General features: G+C 42.6%; 1 protein-coding gene across 5 annotated transcripts in view; it reads right to left on the bottom strand.

The window, feature by feature from the left end:
- LOC147016885 (uncharacterized) overlaps positions 1-23,311 on the bottom strand; it is a 35,711-nt gene extending 12,400 nt beyond the window's left edge. For 3 of the 5 annotated variants that reach the window (XM_085846029.1, XM_085846032.1, XM_085846033.1), the window contains exons 1-2: positions 22,928-23,311; positions 5,230-6,004 (exon numbers count right to left, since the gene is read on the bottom strand). In XM_085846029.1, the coding sequence (XP_085702155.1) occupies positions 5,230-6,004; positions 22,928-22,993 (841 nt within the window). In that variant the 5' untranslated portion in view covers positions 22,994-23,311. Of the gene's footprint in view, positions 1-5,229; positions 6,005-11,898; positions 11,977-22,927 lie in introns of all 5 variants that reach the window. The other 2 variants (XM_085846031.1, XM_085846030.1) reach the window with 2 other exon arrangements.
- Between the last annotated feature and the right edge of the window lie 3,794 nt (positions 23,312-27,105).

Genomic DNA, 27,105 nt, shown 5'->3' with positions numbered 1-27,105 from the left:
ACAAATAAATAAATAAATAAATAAATAAATAAATAAATAAATAAAACTTCAGAGACATTAACATGTCTTTCATAACATCCGTTGGTCTTCGAGTAGAAGTGTTCAATTTCATCACAGTGTTTTGTTGTATTTTTTTTTACCTTTTTGTGTAAAAAAGATGTTTCTCAATGGTGAAATATGTAAATGGCAAAAGTTTTACACAATGTTTACTTCAACATCAACACCTTGGTACTGTTGTTGTTGACTCTTTGGAGAGAGCTTTCCTAATGAGGGAAAAGTGTTCTGGACAATGTAGAGCGACCCAAGGTTGACTTCTGTCGTTGGATACATTGCTGCTTGTCTCTCAACAATGGATGAAGGCCTACTATCATAAACAAAAGGTCAGGACTATCTCTCTGGACATATCATGGGCATTGACTATTTTGCACCCTGTAGTGCCTGCCAAAATCAATCAATCAATGTCACTCTATCTCATGACAAAACATCATGAGATCTCGAAATGTCCTTTTCTCTTGTAACTATAGACAAACTCCTTACTCAATTTGAAAGATCAGTGCAATGGCTGGTTGTGTTTTTTGTTGTCATTTTATTTTTATTTTTTTACCCAAAGCTGGACCAACATGAGGCCAACCTTTCCATTCTTCTTTCGATTGTGCACCGCTGGAACAAATCCTGCTGCGGGGTCCAGGAGCATACTCCAACAGAGATTATAAGAATTGGGGCCAAAATGATGCATCTCCTGGGATGACCCTAATCCTGCCCCTTCCCCTCTTTCACACTCAAATGAGATTTGAATTTTGCTGAAGGACACATGGATGAAGACCACTGAGTCTTTGCAACTTTGACATTATACGGTTGAACAGCGAGGCGAGTAGGAGGAGGCATAGCGGCGGCTTGGTGTGCACACCACACCACTAATGTTTCACAGAATTGTTACACTACATGGTTTTTGAAAATGCCCACAATGATTTGTCACTTTTGGCAGATCAATCACACTACGATGGAGATGACATGATTGTTGAAAGAGAAGATGGAGAATCTCACATAGTCTTGTCAGGCAAGTTATAACCGAACATATGATTGCATTCATAAAATATGCAACATATATAACCTAATATATGCAAGAGAATGTATTCATAAAAGATTGTTTATGAATGAATTACCTGCACATTCCTAAACAGGTTATAAAACTTGGGTTTTGGTCCAAGAAACCACACATACTACCCCCACCCTCACCTCCCACCTCCACTCCCCTCTCCTCTCCTCCCCACCCTTTGCAACATGGTGAAAGATTGCCGACAACCCACACTAAAATATTGAATTAGAGGTTTGCAGTCATTTCACCAACAACAAAATATTGTTAATTTGCATGCATACTGGTACAAATAGTAAACATGTTGTCTTGATTGAAGGAATAACGTAAAAGTAAGGGTTACCAAAAAAAAAATTAAGAAAAAAAAATTCAGAATAATGCTTATAATTAGAACTGGTTAATAAAACTTCATTTTTGACTCACTCCATCTATTTATTACATACGCATGGCGTGTTGTGTCAGGCTACTTTGTAGAAATCTACAGTACAAACAGAAAGTTGGACAGATGGTATGCATTTGAATCATGACAGATTATAAAGAAATATATGCAAGTTAAATGCAACATCCGGCTTAGTTGTGCTGTGTGAACGACACAGAACCGCCCACTGCTAAATGCAGTGTCAGCTGCTACACTGTGAACCACAGTATCAGTCAGCCTGAAGGGTTCTATTAGAACCTTGTGTTCCTTAGGAAGACAATCAATCAATCAGTGCAGAAGAGAATCCTCCAAAGCATTGAGCCGACGAGCCAGTCCGTGCGGGACGATATCGAAATAGCACCTCTTAACTGGCACCTGCTGCAAGTCAGGATCTTTGCAGCAATTGCTGGTGTGGCACATGGATTATTGGCTCCACAACAGTCAAGAGGTAATATTTGTTCATCGACGACTACTACTACTAATACGACTACTTTAATGCCCCCATTTGCCTTCTTGTCAGGTCAGCCATGGAGAGTTTTTGGTCTAACTCTTTCACAAACCAACTGACCAGCTTGCCTGATATTTGACTGAAGGAGGCAGGACTGGCATACATATGTCATCCTCCCGACATATGTATGCCATTCCCAAAAGACCATCGGATCTCTAACGTTCACCAACTAACGCTAGCAGATGGGGCATCCAGCTTAATGTCGATCCAAAGGACAGCACACACATTGAAGCAACGCCCTGTCTGTAAATCACGAGTCTAAGCTTATTTTTCAGTTTTTTATTAATTTTTTAATACATGATCTATAGCTCGAAGTGGAGCTGCCACACACATACACGACAATTAGATGAGGCAAACACAGCCACTGAGCTTGGCGGAAGTGCCGTCACTTCCCAAGGTACTCGAGGTACCAATGACATCACAACAAGGGCGCCGCTTTTCTGACCGCACTCAGTGGGATATTTCCTAAGAAAGAATTTCCTCTTCTCCTTGGCTGCCAACCTTAAGGGGGTTCAGGTTTGGAATCAAAGCAAGACTAAAAAGCCCAATGATAAGTGTGCTACTTCTGTGCCATACTGCAAGGACTGCTATTTAGGTGGACACTGTGTATGCACACATATCACACATCACTCACACCTCCAAAATAAAAGCAGATTGAAAATAAATAAACAAGCAGTCATAGACTGGTACTTACGAAATCGTCAACTTGACCTCTGACCTTGTCTAATAAAAGCTGTCTCTAGAGAAGGTAGCGACGCAAACCAGAAGTTTCTACGATGATTCTGTACCAAACCATCAAAAATCGAATGTTTTGGATGTTTGACCTCACTGTGACCTTGACCTGTGACCGATTTTGACCAAAATCTAATCAGCGATAGCCATCACCCTCCTGAATCACGTGGTGTAATTTGACATCGGTAGCTTCTTCCGTTCTCGAGTTATCATTTTTTGGATGTTTGACCTCACTTTGACCTTGACCTTTGACCGATTTTGACCAAAATGTAATCAGCACTAGCCATCACCCTCCTGAATCACATGGTCTAATTTGACATTGGTAGCTTCTTCCGTTCTCGAGTTATCATGCCTACAAACAAACAAACAGAAACGGAAGTCATCAATATACTAACGAAATCTTTAGATTTCGTAAGTAACAAATGGGAAGATCAATATATTATATTTGTTAATAAATGGGAAGATTAAAATATTATTTTAGAAGAAGTCGGGCCAAAATGAAGCATTCTGAGCATGTTTTTGGTCTCCTGGGATTACTTTAATCTTGCCTCCTACCACCCCCCACCATCCCAACCCCCAATTAAATTAGAATTTTGCTAGAAGACATTTGGAAGAAGACCAACCGAGTTTTCAAAACTTTGACATTACACGGTTGAAGAGCGAGGTGAGGAGGCGGCACAGAATCCATTGACATTTCACAAGGTTCTGTTAAAAATATTACTTTGGTGTTGTTCATGTCCATCATTGCTCTTCCACGACTCCTACCTTATGTGATATTATAACAATCAAAATGTCAAATACTGAAGAGTAATCGACAAGTTGTAAAATATTGTTAAGAGCAATAGTCTTTCAAACAATAACACAAAAAGAAAGTTACATTTTCCTTGTTACTTACGAAATCTTTAGATTTCGTTAGTATATTGATCACTTCCGTCGTCTGTGTCTGTGTCTGTGTCTGTGTCTGTGTCTGTGTCTGTGTCTGTGTCTGTGTCTGTGTCTGTGTCTGTGTCTGTGTCTGTGTCTGTGTCTGTGTCTGTGTCTGTGTCTGTGTCTGTGTCTGTGTCTGTGTCTGTGTCTGTGTCTGTGTCTGTGTCTGTGTCTGTGTCTGTGTCTGTGTCTGTGTCTGTGTCTGTGTCTGTGTCGGTGTCGGTGTCGGTGTCGGTGTCGGTGTCGGTGTCGGTGTCTGTGTCTGTGTCTGGGCACAATAACTCGAGAACAGAGGAAGCTACCAATGTCAAATTATACCAAGTGATTCAGGAGGGTGATGGCGAGCGCTGATTAGATTTTGGTCAAAATCGGTCAAAGGTCAAGGTCACAGTGAGGTCAAACATCCAAAAAATGACAACTCGAGAACGGAAGAAGCTGCCAATGTCAAATTACACCACGTGATTCAGGAGGGTGATGTCTAGCGCTGATTAGATTTTGGTAAAAATCGGTCAAAGGTCAAACATCCAAAACATGATAACTCGAGAAAAGTTACCACAGGTATTGTTGACTGAGCGTGAGTTTGGAAGATCGAGGGAAGTTCGGCGGAATTTGTGTGTCAATTCGTCGAGTTCCGGCTGTTTTAAAAATCTCAGTGTTATAAAATAATATTAAATAATTCCGTAAATTCACGTGGAGAAATGGAGTATTTTTGCTTCGGTCGACGTTACGAGTTCGTTTTAACTTCAATTTTAATTTTGTCTTTGGTTTTTGCGATCGCTTAAAACTCGGTTGTCGAAATTCTGGGAAAAAATCGGATGTTTTGGAGACGTTTTAAGATTGTATAAAAAAATATTTGACCCGCCGCGTCACGGCTCGTCACGTGGCACAGCGCGCTCGAGCAGACGCGTCGTTGAGTCACGTAAAGGTTTTGCATGTGCGCGCTGACGTCACCGCGCTCGCCCCGGCGTCCTTTCGAGTTTGTGGGGGCCGTCGAGTGTGACCTTTACGTTACGTTAATCAGCGGTAACTCAAGAACAGAAGCTACCAATGTCAAATTACACCACGTGATTCAGGAGGGTGATGGCTAGCGCTGATTAGATTGTCAAAATTGGTGAAAGGTCAAGGTCACAGTGAGGTCAAACATTCGATTTTTGATGGTTTGGTACAGAATCATCGTAGAAACTTCTGGTTTGCGTCACTACCTTCTCTCGAGACAGCTTTTATTAGACAAGGTCAGAGGTCAAGTTGACGATTTCGTAAGTACCAGTCTATGACTGCTTGTTTATTTATCTGTTGATCTATTTATTGTTTTGCTCCTCTTTTATTGAAACAAGTCTCAGACTGTTCCTGTGAATGAGTACTATGTCGGCAAGATTTTGTAATGCAATGAATCATTGAGCTATTAGTGATACATGCACAAAATGCATTTGACATGATGTTCCTTTTGGCAAAATTGATTGACGCTTGGCAACAATAAATAAATAACAGCAGAAGCAAACAGCATTTAGTTTATAAGCACAACTCACCGTGTATTGAAACCGTAATCATTACCTGTATGTGTTCTTATATGTGCCTTCAGATGAGAACTTTTACTGTAGCTCTTTCCACAGCCAGCAAAGTTACAAGTGTGTGCCATTGCCCTCTTGCACTCACTGGGGGTCCGCGGCTTGCGTCCTCGCTTTGTTGTGCTTGGTCCTTGTACCTCAGGAACTTTGCTGTGCACAGTATCCACAAAAGTCTGATTTTTCACCTCATTCATTCCTGGGTATAATAAAGGCATAGGTGTGAAAGCAGAGTGATGAGCTTGTGGAAAGAAAACACGAGGTGCAAATGCATGGTGGGCCACATTATTTCCACAGCTGTAATCAATGGGTTCCTGTTTGACACGTCGTCGTATATGACTGAGGGGAATAAGGCGAGCTGGAGGTGCAACGTTGAGAGAAACATTTGCAGCCTCTCTGTGACCAGCAATCTCATCTTCTGCAGCCATCAATTCGGCCATCAATCCACCACTTTTGCAGTACATTGGCTCCTGGCAGCTCTCGGGTGCCCTCGTTAAGATGGATGTTAAGGTCATGGAATCATCCAATGTATGTGTTGGTAGGCCTCCCGAGTAGGCTGCAGCTTGTGCGTTTGGTCCAGGTGAAAGTGTGGGGAATGAAAGTTGGTCGAGGTTAGAACTCGAGGCTGCAGTGGCATTTCCATCATTATTGTTTTGGCTCAATATGAAATCCAAGTCAAATAGTCCTTGGTCATTGTCAGATGGTGGTGGGAAGGAGAATGATTGTGTCAATGAATGGGTTGTATTCATAGCAGATTCCCAGGGCTAGAAAGAAAAAGAAAGAGAGAGAGAGAAAGAAGAGGATCAATTGCAGGGAAATAGCAACTCACATACACCACTTGCTTACAGCTTGGAAAGAAAAAAAAAAAGGGAAATGTTCTCTGGCCCATTTTGCCAATATGCCAGTTCCAAATCCTGGTATTGCCACCTGATACAGGTCGTGATATTTATGTATGTTACCCCAACCAGGGAATTTGATGAGGGTATCGGTGTTGTGGTGCCGGGTTCGGTAGCGAGGACGAACGCCAGACGGAGCAGTTGGGCAGTCTCCGACCGAACACCGGAATTTAAAAGTCGTCACCCTGGATAACTCCGGAGTCGACGGGTCACTTAAAGGACCGTGGTCACCTATATTTTGACGGCGTGAGGTGGGGTCCACTTGTCTATTCCAATTTACCTTAGTACTCACGCCGTCTAACTACCGGGGAAACCACACCCTCGGCCGACTCTGTCCAAACCGATTCGCGTGTACCGACTCGGGTCCAGCATACCGAGTGGGAGTTACCAGAGCCACGCCGGTCCCAATGACAACTTACCGGCCCAAACGGCCTCACTAATGCTCAATACGCACCATGCTGAGCCAATGGTAGAAACGACAGGCAACAAACCGGAACATTTAACAGATATTTATTTGCAATAATAAGACAGTGCAGACTTAATCACGAATATCAGGCAATGTACAATGAAAAGAAAACACTTGTACAATTCTACTTAACAGACGGGCCCAACACACTGAGACACACACACAAATGAAAAGAAAACCCAAGGTGCTTTATTCGACCCTCCAGCCGATGAGTGAGACGAGCTGGGGGTCAGAGTTCGGCTTGTACCTGTTCATCGGAGGGAAGGCATGCTCCATGATGCGGCACCTGACAAAGGTCGTCGGTCCGATCCCCAGTCGCACGTGGGGGACTTGTGGTGTGTGGCGGAGCTCGGGTGGTGAATCGCCGGGGTCCACAGAACTCCTTATGCAAACGCCAATGACGACAACGACAACGACGACAACGACCTTCCGTCCACACCACTCCCGTTTTTCCACCAACCAACCTCAGAGCGTCTTTGGAATTTTATGGACCTCCCTCAGTGGGGAGGGGCCTTGGTCAGCACACCTCGCTGTTCACCTCCAATTGGCCAGGATCCTACGGGCACAGCCTTCCTGGGCAGGGTTTCGGCCATGCCCGGAGAAAGCCGCCCCACCCCTTCACGCGTATTTGAGGAAGGAGGATGGTGGTGAAGCCCCATTGAGTGTGGAACGTTCGTGGAAGCCGAGGATTGGGACCATGAGGCCCCCTTCTCGGCAAGTCAAGGGACGAGCAGCCAATGGTGCTGATGGAGTGTGATGGGCAGGTGATGAGATGTAATAGCCTAACTATAAAAAAAAAAATCACAATGCATATATTCGACTCTCCCACTAAACAAAAGGAAGGGACCTGTCTCACACGTACTTACTGGTATAACTACCTTTGGGACCTGAATGTTGAGTGCGCATGGTTTCCAGATTCATAACATCAGCACACAGTAGGGCTTATCCATTTAAAAACACCATAGGATGAATCGCTCAAGCTAAATCCAGATGGGCCAGCTGGCTTAACATTCCCATCCAAAAGATGCTATGCTGTTGAATTTCTCAAATCCCACTCAAACTCCCACTTGAACTGCGACAATAAGACAACATCAATCCCAGGATCCAAAATCACACACTTCAGTGGAGAGCATGCTAAAACTGAGTTATACTGCCACCTCGAAAAATAATAAACCACTCAAAATAGCAATGATATTCTGACGAGTTTCTCAAACAAAAAAAGAGCCTCATATATCCCAGTGGTATGGTGAACATCGTGTTATTAGAGTCCAGGAAATGTATCTTTGCAGTTTCCATAACTCCAGCAAGTAGCAACCGCAAATCTACTGGATGCCACCTTGACTCCTCCAGAGAAAACTTTTCCCGTCTATTACAAAATGAGCCTGTCGAACTCCAACTTTTTTGTCCCAGCACCAGAAGATCTGTAGTATGTTGCACAGAACACAGATGAAGCTCTCAAAATCCAGAATCACAGCTCACCTCCATTCATCCGTTCCTCTGTTTTTCTCCCACCTGTGGAATCAACTTCCACATCGTCCTCAATCTCATTCCTCCCTCTAGGTCTTCAAGGCAGCCGTTCACCACCATCTCGGATCAACCCCTATCAATCCCCACCCACCCCATACCCCACCTCTTTCCAAGTTTCCAGTTTTTTCCTTCCTGAGTGTGCTTCTGAATTCATCTTGACTACAATCTGTGTGTCATTCTCTTCCCCTCATTCCTTATTTGTCAAAAGTCTCCCTCTATTTTGTCCCTCAACCCTGCTGTTGCTGTGTTTCCCCCAAATATTTCTACAATTCCTTTTGTTCTATTCCATCCTGATCCGTTCTATGTTCCATCCTGACACAAGCTGGTGGTGCACGACGTGCTTGAAGCTCTACAGGGAGGAGTACGATTGAATAGAACAGAAGGTAGTTCCACAAATAGCAGAAAAGGAGCAAAAGCATGGAGGTGGGCAGCAAGCATAGATTTTGGGAGTCTTACCAGGAGGGGGATACAAGAAGAAGACATACATCCTGGAGGAGCTGGGGAGGGTTAAAGGGCTGAAAGAGTTCGATCAGACGAGAGTTCGTTAAAAAAAAAACAAAAAAAACCAGAAGCCATCAGACATGTATGTAATGTGACAGCAACAGGCCTTGCACTTTAGCCACATTGTGGGAGATGAAAATATGATTGAGAGCTATAAATTCCACATACTCCAGGAAAGACAGATGTGATGCTGGAGCACCAGGCCTGAGGGGGGAGCGGGAGTGTATTCAGTTACCAAATTTCTTGCAGATCGCTCACCAAGTGGCTTAAGCACTCAAGAAAGCACTGCATTCAAAACCGTTGACGAGGAACGGCTGGCTTGACAAGAGGCTTAACTAAACACACCCAAGTACACCATTGAGCTTTAAACACAGGCCTAGTAGGATATGAATCATTTTGATTTTAAGGAGATCAATGACAGAGAATGTCAAGTCTGAAGATAGATATTTAAAGGATTGTGATCAAGGCAGTTGCGGTCAAGGAAAGTGAACCCAACTGAATGCAACATTCATCAATTCCGCCTGGCTCACAACAAGTGTGTGTCCATTCTGATAGTTGCCAGAAAACACCATATTGCAAATCTCAAGGGCTAAACTCTTCAACCAATGTCCTCTCTCCAAGTCATGGTGGTGTTTAGCCAGGTCCATCTCTGGTGTATGCTACCCCCCTCTATCCGCTCCTTCACCTCAAATAGCATTACTGCAGACTCTGCCCAAGATAAGGCAGAATGTCAAAACTCTGTGTTTGCCTCCAAATTTCGTGTACACAACCCATCCTCTTTGTCTCCATCTTACACACTCATACAAACTGTCTCCTGGACTTTGTATCCTTCTTACCTGAGAAGGTAGAGAAAGTTCTGTCCAGCCTTTATGCTGCTTCAACAATTGGGCACTGATGGCATCATTGCCCATGCTCTCAAATCTGTTTTTAGATTCTTACTTCCACTTCGTCTGCCCTATTCAGTCTGTCCTTCTCCTTTGACCACCTCCCATCAGCCTGGAAGTCAGTATGCATCAATCTCATCTACAAGAATGGTGCAAAAACAGATCCTCTCAACAACAAGCTAGTGAGCTTACTTCCAAGTACAAGCAAAGTCATAGACTCCATCATTGATGCTGATTTAAAACAGACTGATCTCTGACCCTCAGTTTGAATTCTGTCCGTCACTCGACTCTGGACATGCCGCCACTCCTCTCTTAAAAATGTTTGGAATCCGATGCTCTGAAAAAAAAAACCTCTCTTCCTTTTTGCAGAGTCATACAGTACACCATCCCATGCCTAAGTAAACTGCAGCTGCATCAGTCTCTGCTGATCTAGGATTGATAAGATGCTGCTCTGATAAATGGAATGCGTCCTTCAATCCTGGAAAATCTCACCGATTACCCTGTTGCTCTGGAAGGATCATGTCTATTATAATGGTCAGGTAACCCACCTGTTTCCATGGGCAGCCACTGGAAGAGCTTCATCCTCTTAATTTAGACCACACCATCAGCTATAACATCTCCTGGGCCTCCAAAGCCATTCTCCATCACTCAACGGTTTCTTTGACAGATCAGAGCTACTCACACACTACAAGACCTTTGTCCATAGCTCAATGGAGTGCTGTTCTCTTCTATGGGTGAGAACCCCAGCATCACATCTGTCGCCTGGATTCTGTGGAATCCAAAGCTCTTAATCTCCCATGGTGAGGCAGAAACACAGGTTCTGTCACTTTCACATCACAGGTGGACAGTGGTCGTTTTGTTTTTTTTAACTGCCTCTTTCCCAATATTGCTCCCTCTGTCCTCCTGTCCTTCCCAGCAACTCCAGGATGCACGTGTTCTTGCAGTAACCTCCTTCTGGTTAAAGGTCAAAAATTTAGGCTGACTACACACCTTAAGCAATTTGTTCCTCGTTTCTCCCATCTAAGAAACCAGAGGCCGTTCATTCCCACTCTTCCCTCCAGAGCTTCAAGCAGGCAGTGAACCATCACCTCGCATCATTCACCATCCTGACCCTTGATCTTTATTACCCCCATTCACCCTTACCAACCCAACCCTCTTACTTTCTGATTTCAGAGTTTCCTCTCCTTCCTTTTCATTTATTCCCCTTGCTGGTTGTGCCCATTTGCTACCGCACTGTCAATTTAACCCTGCTCTTCCATGAGCCTCACTCTTGTCGAGAAGCAAGCTCAAATGAGCAAAGATCCTCGTCCTCTTAATGATGACGTCATAAAAACGAATATGACGTCATTGTGATGTATCAGGTTTGCGATAAATTAATTATCTGTGATAATGCCCGGCTTGATTCCCGCAAACAAAATTCAAACAGCTTGCCTAGTTTCGGAGATAATGGTGTTGGCGATTTCCATTAGCGGCGATATTATGACATCAACTTTTTTTTCTAGGAAGGATTTCCAAAACCGGAGATGGTTACTGCCTGTGCGTGGGCCTTCTGCATATACTTGGCAAGTTTCACGAAGATCCGATGAAAACTCTGGGTTGTGAAACAAAAAATGTCAAAAATTAGGAATGACGTCATAAAATTGATATGACGTCATAGTGATGTATCATATGTGCGGTAATTCATCTCTGCTAATGCCCTGTTCGATTCCCACAAACATAATTTAAAAAGCTTGCCTAGTTTCGGAGATAATTTTTTTAGACGATTTCCATTAGCGGAGATATTTTGACGTCATAACTTTTTTTCTCGGAGGAATTTTCAAAATCGGAGATGGTTAGTCTGCACAGGGTATGTTGACATATATTTGCCAAGTTTCAGGAAGTTTAATGAAAACTGTAGGCTGTGAAACAAAAAAGTCCACAAGAAGAAGATGAAAAACAACAACGTGAGTAACACTTGGAGATCCTCCACGAGGATCTAAAAAAAAAAGTGGCATAAAGTGAAAAGCTAACAAGTTTTAATGCTGTAGTTGGACTTCAACCATTGTAGAAAGATCATCAGGGTTGGAAAGATTTCCAGTTACTTCTGGATACAGAATATTCTATCAAGTATGAGCAGTTTGCAGAGGAAGGGATTTCATGAATGTAGTGTGTGTGTGTGTGTGTGTGTGTGTGTGTGTGTGTGTGTGTGTGTGTGTGTGTGTGTGTGTGTGTGTGTGTGTGTGTGTGTGTGTGTGTGTGTGTGTGTGTGTGTGTGTGTATGGGAAGCAGAGTGGAGGGAGAAGGAAAACAGCAAGGAAGAAGTTACTTTATGTATTGTGCCACGGCAAAGTTTTGAGTTGCTGCTTTTTCTTTGAATTAGGAATAAACTCAAGTTTGGAGTTCACCTGTCTGACAATTCCAGGTCAATCGAGTAGTGAACCTTACTGTTGGGGTTTTGTGTCAGTGATGCAGCTGCTGTCTGCCTGTCAAGAAAGAGGGGATAGAGTAGAACACATTATGGTGTCATCTGCAAAATGGAATATCTTTCAGAACGTCAGGGGGATCATTTACGTCAATGGGGAACAAGACTGGGACCAAGACACCGCCACGAGGCAATCCAGCCTCCACTGAAAGAGGGAAGGAAAGGTTTCCATTGATGAAAACATGCTGACTGTGTGAGTATAGGAAGTCATAAAGAAAGGCATGAATATGGCCTTGTATGCCGCCGGCAGCGAGCTTGACGAGCAGTGCGTGATGCCAGACTGTCAAATTCCTGAGATACTATGTCCAAGGACAATATTGATGACTAGATATCATAATCGAAATTCCAACATATTTTATTTGACTTTCAATCCAAAAACAAGCAGCAGCTAGAAAGCATCTTAAAATGCAAAGCCCATCTGTGTCCACTTTGTATTCAAACTAAACTTGATGAAAACAACACCTTTTAAAAAATACATTTATTAATTGCTGTTCTCCATATTCTCATAATAAAGGTTTGTTGAAAGTTTGATGACTAAAAAGTTATGGGCCGACACAGAGACAGACAGACACACAATCAATTGTAAAACCCTGTCTCCCACTGCATGGGCGGACAGGCTACTAAATGCAGTGACGTGACGAGTGACATCTTCAATCTGAACATCATGCTTGCCAAGTTTGTTGAGTAGATGTCAAGCCAGAAACACACTTACAGCAGTGGCCTTGCCAATAGCCACCAGGTAATGCCACATGACAACCAGAGAGAATGCATGCTACCATTAATTTTTTCCAGCAATGTTGGTGTGCCTTTCCACTGTAGCGTTGATATACTCTACGGCTCGACCAGCACTGGTGCCAACCGTAGGTACGACAGTCGAATTGTTGTTGAGAATAGAAGTGCAAGAAAAGTGCGAAAACATAAGTATCCACACATTACATTTATACGAGTAATTGATCCATTTGATGTGTCCACAATCATATCTTTTAATGTATTTGTATACTGTACATGTAGTCAAAATCCAAATCCAAATCCATATCCAGAGGAACCATCCTCTGCACAGAGCATCGGTGCTGCCAAAGCTCTCCTGGGCTATTGTGCACAATCCTGGATGGGTCACAACTCCAGCACAGGATACTCGAATGGCTCAATCATCCCAGCAACCTGTTACTCATTTTGCTGATCTCAGAAGGATGACAAGCTGAGTCAACCATACCTGGTATTAATGCAACAGCCAAGCAGGATTTGAACTCAGGATCCTTGGATCCCAAGCCCACCACTCTAACCATTAAGCCAACACCAGGTATACATGTAGTCAAGCTGAGTGGAAGAGCTAGAACACAGAATGGATCAGGATGCAACATAACAACAGGAACAGGAGGAGAAGGGGGAAATGGCAACAGCAGGGCGGATGGAGAAGATAGACGGAGATGGACCAACAATGGAATCCGGTAACGATGAGGAGTAGGGGAGAATGCAAGGAGTGTACAAGGTGGATACAGAAGCAAAAATTTTGGGAGGAGTGGGGGTAGTTTAACGGGTTTAGAAAACATCATGGTTTTGGATGGGGGATTATTTGAGATGATGATGGCGAACAGCCGGAGGGAAGAAGGAGATTTGAGAGAGTGTGCAAGAGGAGTTCAAAAGGCCAACAAACATTAAAAAAATATCAATAGGCGGTATTGTACCAATAAGCTTGAGATTCTATCTCGGTCAAGATCAGGAAAATATGGATCTTGTAATGAGGTCATGTTAAAAAGTAATAGTTCCTATTCTTTTTCTCAAAAAACAAATACATCAATCTTTATTCTTCCATGGCACATAATTATCACTATAGTCCACACATTTCTGACAATGTTCAAGTAGTTTTGTGATACAGTCACGGTAGATTGTGCGCCCTGCTGACTTAACCAGTGCTTCACTGCGGCCTCGACATAATCATGGGAAGAATTTTTTTTTTTTTTACACGAAGGTGTTCCTTAAGTGTGGGGAAAGAGATGAAAATCCGACACAGCCAAGTCAGGGCTGGTGGTCCTTTTGTGGCAGAATTCCATTGATAATCTCTTACTCTCACCTCCAGTCAGTCATCCAAACTCACCTCCAGTCAGTCATCGAAACTCACCTCCAGTCAGTCATCCCAACTCTCACCTCCAGCGCTTCATGCTACACAGCACTGCCAATGTCATATTGCCCTATGCCATACTGACCAACGTAGCACTGAGACATCTCATGTCAGATTCATGAAACTCCGTCACCATTGGCCAGAAGAACTAATGTGTGGACTGCGCTTTGTTTCATTTAAATATATTTACCTGTTTTGGAGAAAAAGAATAGGAGGTATTACTTTTCAACACCCCCCCACACATGTATCACATGCAGTATAAAGACAGAAATAGCACCAAGAGTTCACCTGGGACATTTATCCATGATTTTACAGGTACTGAGATTTGAGGTTTTACATTTCTGTGCTGCTTTCGGAATCATTGAGAATGTAAAGCTCCAATTTTTGGCTTTTGTTTAAGTGGCAACTTCGGGAGAAAGGTCAGACCCATTGTCGCTCAGAACGATTACCCATACCATGAGTGTATCGGGTCAAGCATTCCTTCCTAACCCTGAAGGTTGTGAATTAAACAACTGACTTTTTACCAAAAATCCAACAGCAAAGTGAGATCTCTCCTGAGATTACTTTGGTAAGACTCGACCGGGGCTTTAACCGCCGACCTCCCAGAATCAGAGCGGTGTTCGAAGCATTACACCACCGAGTCTGGTGTGCTCCACTGCAGACTATCATTCATAAAAGTAATCTTTAAGGCAGATTTTTCAAAGGTACTGCAAAAAAAAAAAAAACATTGTTTCCTATAAATTCATTTATTTGACACAATTTAACTAAAATTTATCTTAATGTCAGTACATTCTATCCTTAAATATGCATCTTTGAAGGTATTTTCTGGAACTTATAACAATAATGTGATAGTTTGAGTGAGCTTATATTACAAACTACTTAACAGCCCCAACTCTTCCCACCATCTTCAAATCAAATTGATTTTTTTGGGGGGGTGGGGGTCAAATCTCTCATGGATAGATTTACAAAGCACAACATTCCACTGAAGGAGATTTGGACAGCAATTTGAACAATGTTTTTCAGGGTATGCCTGGTGTTGGCTTAATGTTTAGGGTGGTGGGCTTTGGATCCTGGGGTCCTGAGTTCAAATTCCGCTCACCTGTTGAATTAATACCAGGTGGGGTTAACTCTGCCTGTCATCCTTCCGAGGTCATCAAAATGAGTGCCAACTTGCTGGTATCCTGTGTCGGAGTGGCGACCCATCCAGGATTGTGCCCAATAGCCAAGGAGACTGCCTAAGCAGCACCAACGCTCTGACGAGAGTATGGTCCCAATCTCCTCCTCCTCCTTTGTCAGAGTGCCGGAGATCATTTGCCTACTCTTCGCAAAAGGCACCGTGAAATCTCTAACCTTCATCAGCGAATGGGACACACACGTTTACGTCTATCAGAGGGATGGCAAATTTTTTTGATGCCTGCAAAGCACCTATCTGACGGTTTAAAGTTGGGTCAGCAATCAAACCCAAACTATGTAGCTCAAAGGTGAATGCTCTACCTCTGTACCATACTGCCAGACAGGCGGTGTTTCAGTGACTGTTGGATAAAAGATAACTGATAACCGTTTGGTTGCAATCTCTACACACCGATATTTATGGGAATACCATGCTAATTTATGTAAAGACGTATAAAAGAGATCTATCACTATTATGTATCGACGTTTAACATGTTACATACATCGTTTTTGTCGCATTACAAAAGGTATGAAAAATGTTGCAGTTTAAAAATATATATATATATATATTTTTTTTTAAGTTATGTAAGGCTCATGAAGGAACTTGTACACACATCCCATGCAGAACAAAAACATTTTGTAGATATTGCACTTTAACACAAATACATGATATCGACGTTAGTCAACAATGGACAAACATACATATAGTAGATTTGATTTGAACCTGAGTTCCCCCGTATCATAAACCAGTGTGGCTAACGATTGGAACACAAATGGCCTCGAGGAGCTTGGTTAACCCAGTACCTCAAGTTGCTCAAAGTTTTCACTTTGATGTCGCTTTGAACATCCGAAGGGATAAAAACTTGTCCATCCACTACAGACAGTTCTTCTGAAATGTTACATTCGTTTTTAAAATTGAATAATATTTCACTGAAGTGTCAAGATAGAAGAAAATAACTTTTTAACACTTCCTTGTACAAATTATCAGTCACCTAAACAGAAAATTTTAACAAGAGTACCAGTTTGTTTGTTTTTAAACCAGTATTTTGGTAATCCAGTTGTACACACACATGAAGTCAGGAAACTATTCAATTGCTCACAGGTTAAGGTTCTTACTTTTGGTAAGGGAACTGTGTTTTGAGGTTTACAATTTAAATGACATTGAATATAGGATGTTGTGAAATTAGTCTCATTTACAGCAATCCTTTAAATTATATTATATTTTAGGAATAGCCGATACTATAAAAGTGTGTGTGTGTGTGTGTGTGTGTGTGTGTGTGTGTGTGTGTGTGTGTGTATCTTTATGAGGGTGGATATACATTGAGACCAGAGAGGGCTCCAGTCCACCTTCTGAAACTCACATATGAAGATAACCAAAACACACACACACACACACACACACACACACACACACACACACACACACACACACACACACACACTTTCTGAGGGGAAAGGGTGAGTATACAATCATGATGACATTAGCACAAGCAAGTTTTAAAAATAAAATAAGTAAAGAACATGGGGCAATACCCCTGGGTGCTCACCTGGTAGCAGCTGAATAAGATAACCAGGGAACCATTGGTAGGCATGGATGACCCGAAAAATATGTAATGGAGAAGAAAGTAAACGCCAATTAAATATATATTTTTAATGCCGTAAACAAACTTTGTTACATCATGAATGATGACGGTTGTGGTCAAGTTTCATTAGAATTGTGTGTGTGGTTTCGGAGAAGAAAGCCAATACATATTGTGGGGGGGGGCAACTCCCCTTACATCCCCTTTGACCCTGATTCTTCTAATGTCATGAACAAACTTTGGTACATCATGGGTGATGAAGGTTGTGGTCAAGTTTCATCGAAATTGTGTGAGTGTAATTTCTGAGAAGAAAGCGAATACCTCTTTTTTTTTGGGGGGGGGGGGAGGGCAACCACCCCTGTAGACCCTCTGAGACCTTAATGTTTTTTTTTAATATAAGGAACAAACTTGAGTATGTCATGGGTCATGAAAGTTGTGGTCAAGTTTCATCTAAATTGTGTCGAGTTTTGGGGAAGAAAGCAAATACATATTTTGCAGAGAACCTCACCCCCCCTCCCCCCCTCCCCTTACACACCCTCAGACCCCGATTTTTATAATTTCATTAACAAACTTTGGTGCATACCTGGTGATAAAAATTGTGATAAAGTTTCATCGAAATCATATGTGCAGTTTCAGAGAAGTTGCAAGTATATGTGGACGGACGGACCGACGATGCGCCATCCCACAAGCTCCCTGTAACTACGTTCCAGGTGAGCTAAAAATTTGGGTCGGAATTAATCATGTGATATGACGTGATGTTCAGGTGCAGCCTCAAAATACTTCCTTTTAGAGAAGAGCACAACTTGACGCACAGGAAGGCAATTCCATGCAGATGTAGAAATAAGTATGAACGAGGAATTGTGAGTGAGCATATCGGAAAATAATAATTAAGATGAGAAATAAATATCACCAACCAAGAAAACACAGGTTAAAATGTGTAAACAATTCTGCTTAATACAAAATAACGACTTAGCATTTATTAGGCTGCAAGTGAAAACAATATTCAATGGAGAAATGTGAAAGTCATGCAAAAGTGGAAAAACAAAAAACAATTAATTGGGGGAAAAAAAAAAAAGTCAGCATGACCGTTTTGTTTAGAATCCTGTAATGTTGCTTAAAATCGATTGACAAATTGCTTCTTTTTTTTTGTATACCTTGTCGAGGCTCGTATGAGAGCTAACACACAACGCACAGTAAGGTGGCATGAGACAAAAGGGGCGGGAGTGGGAAGGACAAAACAGTGGGGAACAGAGACATTGGGAGATCTGTGGAAGGGAGAGGGATGGGGCGGAGAACACGGTGTACACAAAATAAACATTACAGGGACTTTCAGGAAGGAAAGTAGGGAATTTGAAGTAAGTGGGTTTGGGGTGGATTAACGGGGTAAAAAAAAAGATCGAGGATTTGGATGGGGGAAAATAAGAGGCGGTGGTGAACAGCTGTTTTGAAGGCCTGGAGGGAAGAATGGGATTAAAGAGAGTTTGGGAGTTTATCACAAACGCAGGAAAAAAAAAAGAGGAATGAAAGAGTGAAGGTGAGCAGCGATTCGTGATTTTGGTAGTTTTACCAGAAGAGGGTCGTTGGCAGACCTTGAGCATCATGCGAGCGCCTGGCGGATTTGCAAGACGTAATTTCTGTCGTCAACATGTAACTGCAGATACCATCAATGTCCGAGTTTAAAGTCATGGGGGTCAAGTTTACTAACTCCCTGGGTAAATTGCATCCTCCAAAATCCTCAAAAGTTCCAAGAAAAGTTTGCACCTTACTCTATAACTTGCACTTGGAGAAAGTAATTGCAGAAGATTTGGATCAAAGGCTTCAAGAACTCAGGATCTCATCAAAGAAGAGTCAAAAAATTGATGAACAACAACTTTCCATTTATCCATCTTTCCTCTCGAGCCACAAAGTAAAGTGATTTTTCCAACTTAAACCGTTTGAGTTACACTTGCTTTGTAGATGCTTTGGAAGAGCTTCAACTGTATTGACGCAACTCCAGCACACCTGAGAGCACATATAAAGTCAGATACACAAATGCACACAAGCTCAATTCCTCAAATCGGCGGGTTTCAGTCCACTGAATGCTGAAGACCTCCAACTCATGCTGAGTCGTGTTTTGCATAGTCGCCGTGATTGCAATGTGTGGGTGGGCAAGAGCAAGCAGAAAACTAACCCACATCAGCCAGTGTAGACAGAAACAAGTCTTTAACTTCTGAACCAAATCCACTCAAAACATGCTCCGCCTTTCAACAGCAAATTCAACTACTCATCAAACTGAAAGAAGAAGAAAAAAAAAAACATTCCTATGGTTGACAGGATAGCTCAGCGGAAGCACAATCACCATCGACATGTCTGGTCTGGGTTTGATCGCTGGCCCCAATATAAATCATCACCAGAGGGCACACACAGGGCATTGCATCAATTAGTATGCCAGCCAGCTGATGGGACATGAAGCCAGGGTCTCGTCTATCAGCAGGTGTTGGTGAACATTAAATATCCTATGGTGTCTTGCACAAGGGTAGGCCATTGTGTGCCAGCTCCCAGGCCAATTGCCCAGACTACACCTGCAGTCGAGCAATGGTGCTTGGCAGAACTGGCGTACAACTGGGAGGAAAGATTGCTGTGCGAGACAGATAAATGCCCGCCAACTCCGGGAAGAGTCCAGAAAGAAGAGAGAGAGAGAGAAACTATTCAGTTTCAGACCATTTTGTTTTCCCATTTTCAAGAGATAATTACAAAACTCCTCCAGCAGTAGGAACCGCATCCCATATTCAATGTCCCCTTACATACAATCTTCCATTCTCTGCGGCAAAATGGATTGAACATCTGCTCGGAATCCGGGAGATTCAAACCTCGGCCGAATCATACCAAAGACATTAAAAATTGAACCGACTGCTTCCTTGCTTGACGCCCAGTAATCAAAAAAAATGATAGAGCACAAACAAACAAACTATGGGTTTATAACCAGAGCGCAGACCTCCTCCTGCATTGACGTTGTTTGTAAGGAACACATTTTCTTATAGGAATAATCTATCGGTGCAAGACTCCTGAAGATGGATAGTGATGAACACAACCTGTTATAACAAGTTGTCTGTTTCTAGACAACGTGGTGACAAGAACTAAGGATAGTTTAGAACGATAAGCAAGGTTCTCTGGGTGCAGTAAAGTTGCTGCATCTGTTTAGCATGCTGGTACACTCACAGGTAACCTACATAGACAAGATGAGTGTAAACTTTATACCATGCTGGTACACTCACAGGTAACCTACATAGACAAGATGAGTGTAAACTTTATACCATGCTGGTACACTCACAGGTAACCTACATCGACAAGATGAGTGTAAACTTTATACCATGCTGATACAATCACAGGTAACCTACATCGACAAGATGAGTGTAAACTTTATACCATGCTGGTACACTCACAGGTAACCTACATCGACAAGATGAGTGTAAACTTTATCCCATGCTGGTACACTCACAGGTAACCTACATCTACAACATGAGTGTAAACTTTATACCATGCTGGTACACTCACAGGTAACCTACATCTACAAGATGAGTGTAAACTTTATACCATGCTGGTACACTCACAGGTAACCTACATCTACAAGATGAGTGTAAACTTTATACCATGCTGGTACACTCACAGGTAACCTACATCGACAAGATGAGTGTAAACTTTATACCATGCTGGTACACTCACAGGTAACCTACATCGACAAGATGAGTGTAAACTTTATACCATGCTGGTACACTCACAGGTAACCTACATCGACAAGATGAGTGTAAACTTTATACCATGCTGGTACACTCACAGGTAACCTACATCGACAAGATGAGTGTAAACTTTATACCATGCTGGTACACTCACAGGTAACCTACATCGACAAGATGAGTGTAAACTTTGTACCATGCTGGTACACTCACAGGTAACCTACATCGACAAGATGAGTGTAAACTTCATACCATGCTGGTACACTCACAGGTAACCTACATCGACAAGATGAGTATAAACTTTATACCATGCTGATACAATCACAGGTAACCTACATCGACAAGATGAGTGTAAACTTTATACCATGCTGGTACACTCACAGGTAACCTACATCGACAAGATGAGTGTAAACTTTATACCATGCTGATACAATCACAGGTAACCTACATCGACAAGATGAGTGTAAACTTTATACCATGCTGGTACACTCACAGGTAACCTACATCGACAAGATGAGTGTAAACTTTATCCCATGCTGGTACACTCACAGGTAACCTACATCGACAAGATGAGTGTAAACTTTATACCATGCTGGTACACTCACAGGTAACCTACATCGACAAGATGAGTGTAAACTTTATACCATGCTGGTACACTCATGGGTAACCTACATCGACAACATGAGTGTAAACTTTATACCATGCTGGTACACTCACAGGTAACTTACATCTACAACACGAGTGTAAACTTTATACCATGCTGGTACACTCACAGGTAACCTACATCGACAACATGAGTGTAAACTTTATACCATGCTGGTACACTCACAGGTAACTTACATCTTCAACATGAGTGTAAACTTTATACCATGCTGGTACACTCACAGGTAACTTACATCTACAACATGAGTGTAAACTTTATACCATGCTGGTACACTCACAGGTAACCTACATCTACAACATGAGTGTAAACTTTATACCATGCTGGTACACTCACAGGTAACCTACATCTACAACATGAGTATAAACTTTATACCATGCTGGTACACTCACAGGTAACCTACATCTACAACATGAGTGTAAACTTTATACCATGCTGGTACACTCACAGGTAACCTACATCGACAAGATGAGTATAAACTTTATACCATGCTGGTACACTCACAGGTAACCTACATCTACAACATGAGTGTAAACTTTATACCATGCTGGTACACTCACAGGTAACCTACATCTACAACAAGAGTGTAAACTTTATACCATGCTGGTACACTCACAGGTAACTTACATCGACAAGATGAGTATAAACTTTATACCATGCTGGTACACTCACAGGTAACCTACATCTACAACATGAGTGTAAACTTTATACCATGCTGGTACACTCACAGGTAACTTACATCTTCAACATGAGTGTAAACTTTATACCATGCTGGTACACTCACAGGTAAACTACATCTACAACATGAGTGTAAACTTTATACCATGCTGGTACACTCACAGGTAACCTACATCTACAACAAGAGTGTAAACTTTATACCATGCTGGTACACTCACAGGTAACCTACATCTACAACAAGAGTGTAAACTTTATACCATGCTGGTACACTCACAGGTAACCTACATCTACAACAAGAGTGTAAACTTTATACCATGCTGGTACACTCACAGGTAACTTACATCGACAAGATGAGTATAAACTTTATACCATGCTGGTACACTCACAGGTAACCTACATCTACAACATGAGTGTAAACTTTATACCATGCTGGTACACTCACAGGTAACTTACATCTTCAACATGAGTGTAAACTTTATACCATGCTGGTACACTCACAGGTAAACTACATCTACAACATGAGTGTAAACTTTATACCATGCTGGTACACTCACAGGTAACCTACATCTACAACAAGAGTGTAAACTTTATACCATGCTGGTACACTCACAGGTAACTTACATCGACAAGATGAGTATAAACTTTATACCATGCTGGTACACTCACAGGTAACCTACATCTACAACATGAGTGTAAACTTTATACCATGCTGGTACACTCACAGGTAACCTACATCTACAACAAGAGTGTAAACTTTATACCATGCTGGTACACTCACAGGTAACTTACATCGACAAGATGAGTATAAACTTTATACCATGCTGGTACACTCACAGGTAACCTACATCTACAACATGAGTGTAAACTTTATACCATGCTGGTACACTCACAGGTAACTTACATCTTCAACATGAGTGTAAACTTTATACCATGCTGGTACACTCACAGGTAAACTACATCTACAACTTGAGTATAAACTCCATGAAATTTAAGAAATAAATTGAGCAAAGGAAGTAGTGAGGAACACTCACGGATGTGTGGTTGTGATGTGAAGTTTCCATGGATTCACCTGGTAGTGATATTGTGGAACCTGCCATGGATCTCCCCACTCCACCAACGCTCCCCAAGACCCCTCCGAGACCTTCCTCCCTCCGCTCCAGCTCCCTGCCTTACAGAACCCCGCACGTCCACCAACTCCCTCCGCCTTCTCCGATTTACTTTGATCCCGCAACTCCTTCTGTCCCGTCTCACAAAACTCGTTTAAACCATTTCGCCTCCTTGAGTTCGTCACCGACTCTTCCTTTCCTCCTCCGTTTACTCAAATTTACTAAAACTCACAATAATTCCCTGAAAGTGCAAAGTTGTTTGTTTGGTTCTTCTTCTTTAACTCCTTTCTACACCCCCCCCCCCAACCAACTTACCTGAACATCCACTTCCTCTTCCTCTTCCTTACCTGCACCTTCATAATCACAATCACCCCACCTTCGTGTGCATAACCCCACCCTCATAGACATAACCCCGCCCTCCTAGACATAACCCCGCCCTCATAGACATAACCCCGCCCTCATAGACATAACCCCGCCCTCATAGACATAACCCCGCCCTCATAGACATAACCCCGCTCTCATAGACATAACCCCGCCCTCATAGACATAACCCCGCCCTCATAGACATAACCCCACCCCCATAGACATAACCCCGCCCTCATAGACATAACCCCGCCCTCATAGACATAACCCCGCCCTCATAGACATAACCCCGCCCTCATAGACATAACCCCGCCCTCATAGACATAACCCCGCCCTCATAGACATAACCCCACCCCCATAGACATAACCCCTCCCCCATCGACATAACCCCGCCCCCATAGACATAACCCCGCCCTCATACACATAACCCCGCCTTCATCGCGATAACTCCTCCTCCTCTCTAAAGAGCCACGCCCACATCAAGACTGCGTGCGAACACACCTTTGGTTGTTTTCTCCTGGGAGCGCCCGAGGTGCGGATCCTAAAATAGTGGGTGTTGTGTTTGGGCGTTGATGCTTTCACCCAGCAAGGGAGGTTGCTGTGATACCTGTTGTTATTTACGTTACTAAGTATCATTCATTATAACCTGTGAATTCAAACCCTGGTTTCGGTTTTCTTTGTTAATTCGTCTCCAGTCCCTCTGCGCATCTTCTGCAGATACCTGCAGGTTCTCATGGTTTGAGCTAATGTCAAGTGGTCTATGATCGTTTTTTTTAACCCATCGTCTCAGGACAATTATCTTAAAATATGTTTCAGATACAGACATCAAAAATTTAACAAAATCACAAAAATTTACAAAAAAAAAGGGGGGACGAGCGAAGAATAAAAGACTTTATCTGCGCCTTGCATCGTCAGGACAACTTGTAATTGGCAAAGGTCTTGATCCAGAAATTTTTTTTGGGATTTTTTTTTATTGCACCAAACCCTTCCTGAACCATATTAAATCGAGCAGGTCACATGACTCGGGCTTTGTGAACTGCTGGCCTTGGGTGATCAGATCATATATTAAAAAAAATAAATTGGGATGATCACATTCAATGTAAAAAGAGAGTCAAAGCTACAGTATGAAACTTGAATTGGGCAACCTGATGCTTCACGTCATCTGGTGTGGAAATAGTACTGTGGCTGAAACCCAAAAGAGCCTTATTACCGAACCTCTGTCCACTTTCCGTCAGCGAAGATGGACGGAGGTTAAGTTTTCATCCCTGTTTATCCATCTGTCTGTCTGTCTGTCTGTTGGGTCGCCGAAATAGGTGGGTCACTGAAATACGTGGGTCACCGAAATGGGTGGGTCACCGAATTAGGTGACCCTTATTGTCAGTAATTCTGTCTGTTTGTTTGGATGTTTGTAAGGATGTTTGTTTGGATGTTTGTTCGTTTGTCATCAGCATAATTGGTAGTAAACGTGGGCAGATTTTGACCAAACTCGGGTGGTAGGTACATCTTATGACCTCGTGCTTTGGAAATTGTGATGGTTGCTAGGGACGCTTTGATTCCCGAGCAACAACCGAAAAACCTTCAAAATCGGTACCGTTCACGCGAAATCAATTCCGAAAGCCATTATCCCACGTAGGGTTATGAAATTTGGCACGAATGATCTCCAGGTGATGCTCTATCAAATATATTCCGGCTTTGTGATATATAGAATATTTTACCTGCAGCACCCCCTACGATTAGGGTATGCGCGAAAATTGGCAAAAATTGAAGGTCCCCTAGCGACCAGGTGAGTGCATCGATAGGAATGAAACTTTGCAGGTTCATGGTACTCAATGAGTACTACAACTTTGCCTCAGGACGAAATGACCGATTTCACTTAGGTCAGGGGTCAAAGGTTAATTAGTGCAAAAATCGATAATATGCGAGAGCTAGAGGTGCCTTCGTGCCAAATGCTACTCCTCCTAGGGTTATGGTCGGATGGTCATGAAAATTCACACTAATCATCTGGAACACATTGTGCACAAACGATCGAGCCGGATTTTCGATTTAGATCTTTGTTCACCCACAACACTCCCTAGAACTTTCGGGAATTCCGATTTCAAACCACATTTTCGGTACTTTTCATTCAAATGGATACCGAGTAGTTATCAGGAGATGGAACTGGATGAGATTTGATACGCATAATCTTAAGGTGATTCCCTATCCGCTATATGACAAACATTTTGCTCTATATCTTGTAGTTTCCATGCTCGGCGACCCATCGCCGCCTACGGCTTGTCTGTCTGTCTGTCTGTGAGCAGGATATCTCAAAACTTTGTTGACGGATTTGGACGAAACTTGGTGGACAGGTTGAGTGTGTGACTAGGACGATTTGATTCGATTTTGGTAAAGATCCACATCTGGATACGAGAAGTTTTTGATTTTTTTGAAGTGATTCTTCACCATCGAGAGAAAAGGCCAAAACTATATATATCTCAAAAAGTTTTGGACGGGTTCTGACAAAACTTGATGAAAGAGTTGGTTGGATGACAAGACCTAGCAGATTTGATTTCAGTTGCAGGTCTGGCCTGTCAGTGGGATACAAAATGTGAATTGTTGAGCCGAGTGGAGGTATGTGCACCAATCAGTGCCTCTTCTAGTTGAAGGAACAACCCCTTCACATATGCCTGGTGCTGGCTTAATGGTTAGGGTGGCGGGCTTTGGATCCTAGGGTCCAAAGTTCAAATCCCACTCAGCTGTTGAATTAATACCAGGTGGGGTTAACTCGGCCTGTCATCCTTCCGAGGTCGGCAAAATGAGTGCCAGCATGCTGGTATACTGTGTCGGAGTGGCGACCCGTCCAGGATTGTGCCCGATCACCAAGGATACTACTTAAGCAGCACCAACACTCTGCACATAGTATGGTTCCAATCTCCTCCTCCTCCTCCTTCACATGGTGGAACAAAACAAAACATGATTTTTCTTTAAAATAAATAAATATATAAACTGCTCAAAAGGGATGGTTGCGGTCATCTCATTTGTAGCATGGGTATTCTTCTACGGTCCTTTTTCCATGACCACCCATACAACCAATTATAAACTTTAGATGTGGACGGGAGTACATACAATTCGTAATAACTAGAAATTTCATGTACAATTAAAGAAGAAATGCCACACAGATCAGTATTCCCTCCGATTTACAACGATTGTACGTAGGCTTTAATTAAATCAAATTTTCTTTTTCTTTTACAAAGCCTGCTGTTGGCTAAACAGTTAAGGTGGCTGACTTAAGATCCTTGGGGTTTTTTTGAATGGTTTTGAGTGGTCTTGAGTTCAAACCCCTGCCCTGATGTTGAATCAACACCAGGTGGGTTGACTCAGCCTGCCATCCTTTTGAGTTTGGCAAAATGAGTACCAGCTTCCTGGTAACAGGAGGCATCGCATCAGCAGCACAGCTGTGCCACCAGAAAATGATGCAGCCAAACAGCCACAGGCTTGCATATAAATAAATAAATTTTGTTTGACCGGCACGTTCAAACCTCACAATCATTTACACCATCATCGTTTTAATCTGAAGATGTTTGACTGTTTGGGCAGCCTGTACAATAGCATGATTCATTGCAGGGGACACCTGCTAGCAGACAGGGATAGTTACGTGAAACGCTCTGGTCCACGTCTCTGCATTAGAGGTGAGGTGCATCGTGCCTTCGGAAAAGTATACACAAACCCTCGACTTTTGTCACATTTTGTTGTGTTACAGCCTG

The sequence above is a fragment of the Eptatretus burgeri genome, chromosome 11 (assembly GCF_056783735.1).
Source record: "Eptatretus burgeri isolate ZD-2024b chromosome 11, Ebu_testis_v1, whole genome shotgun sequence".
Classification (NCBI taxonomy): Eukaryota; Metazoa; Chordata; class Myxini; order Myxiniformes; family Myxinidae; genus Eptatretus; species Eptatretus burgeri.
Note: the sequence above shows the minus strand (reverse complement) of the source record. Positions and strands in the feature narration are given on the sequence as shown.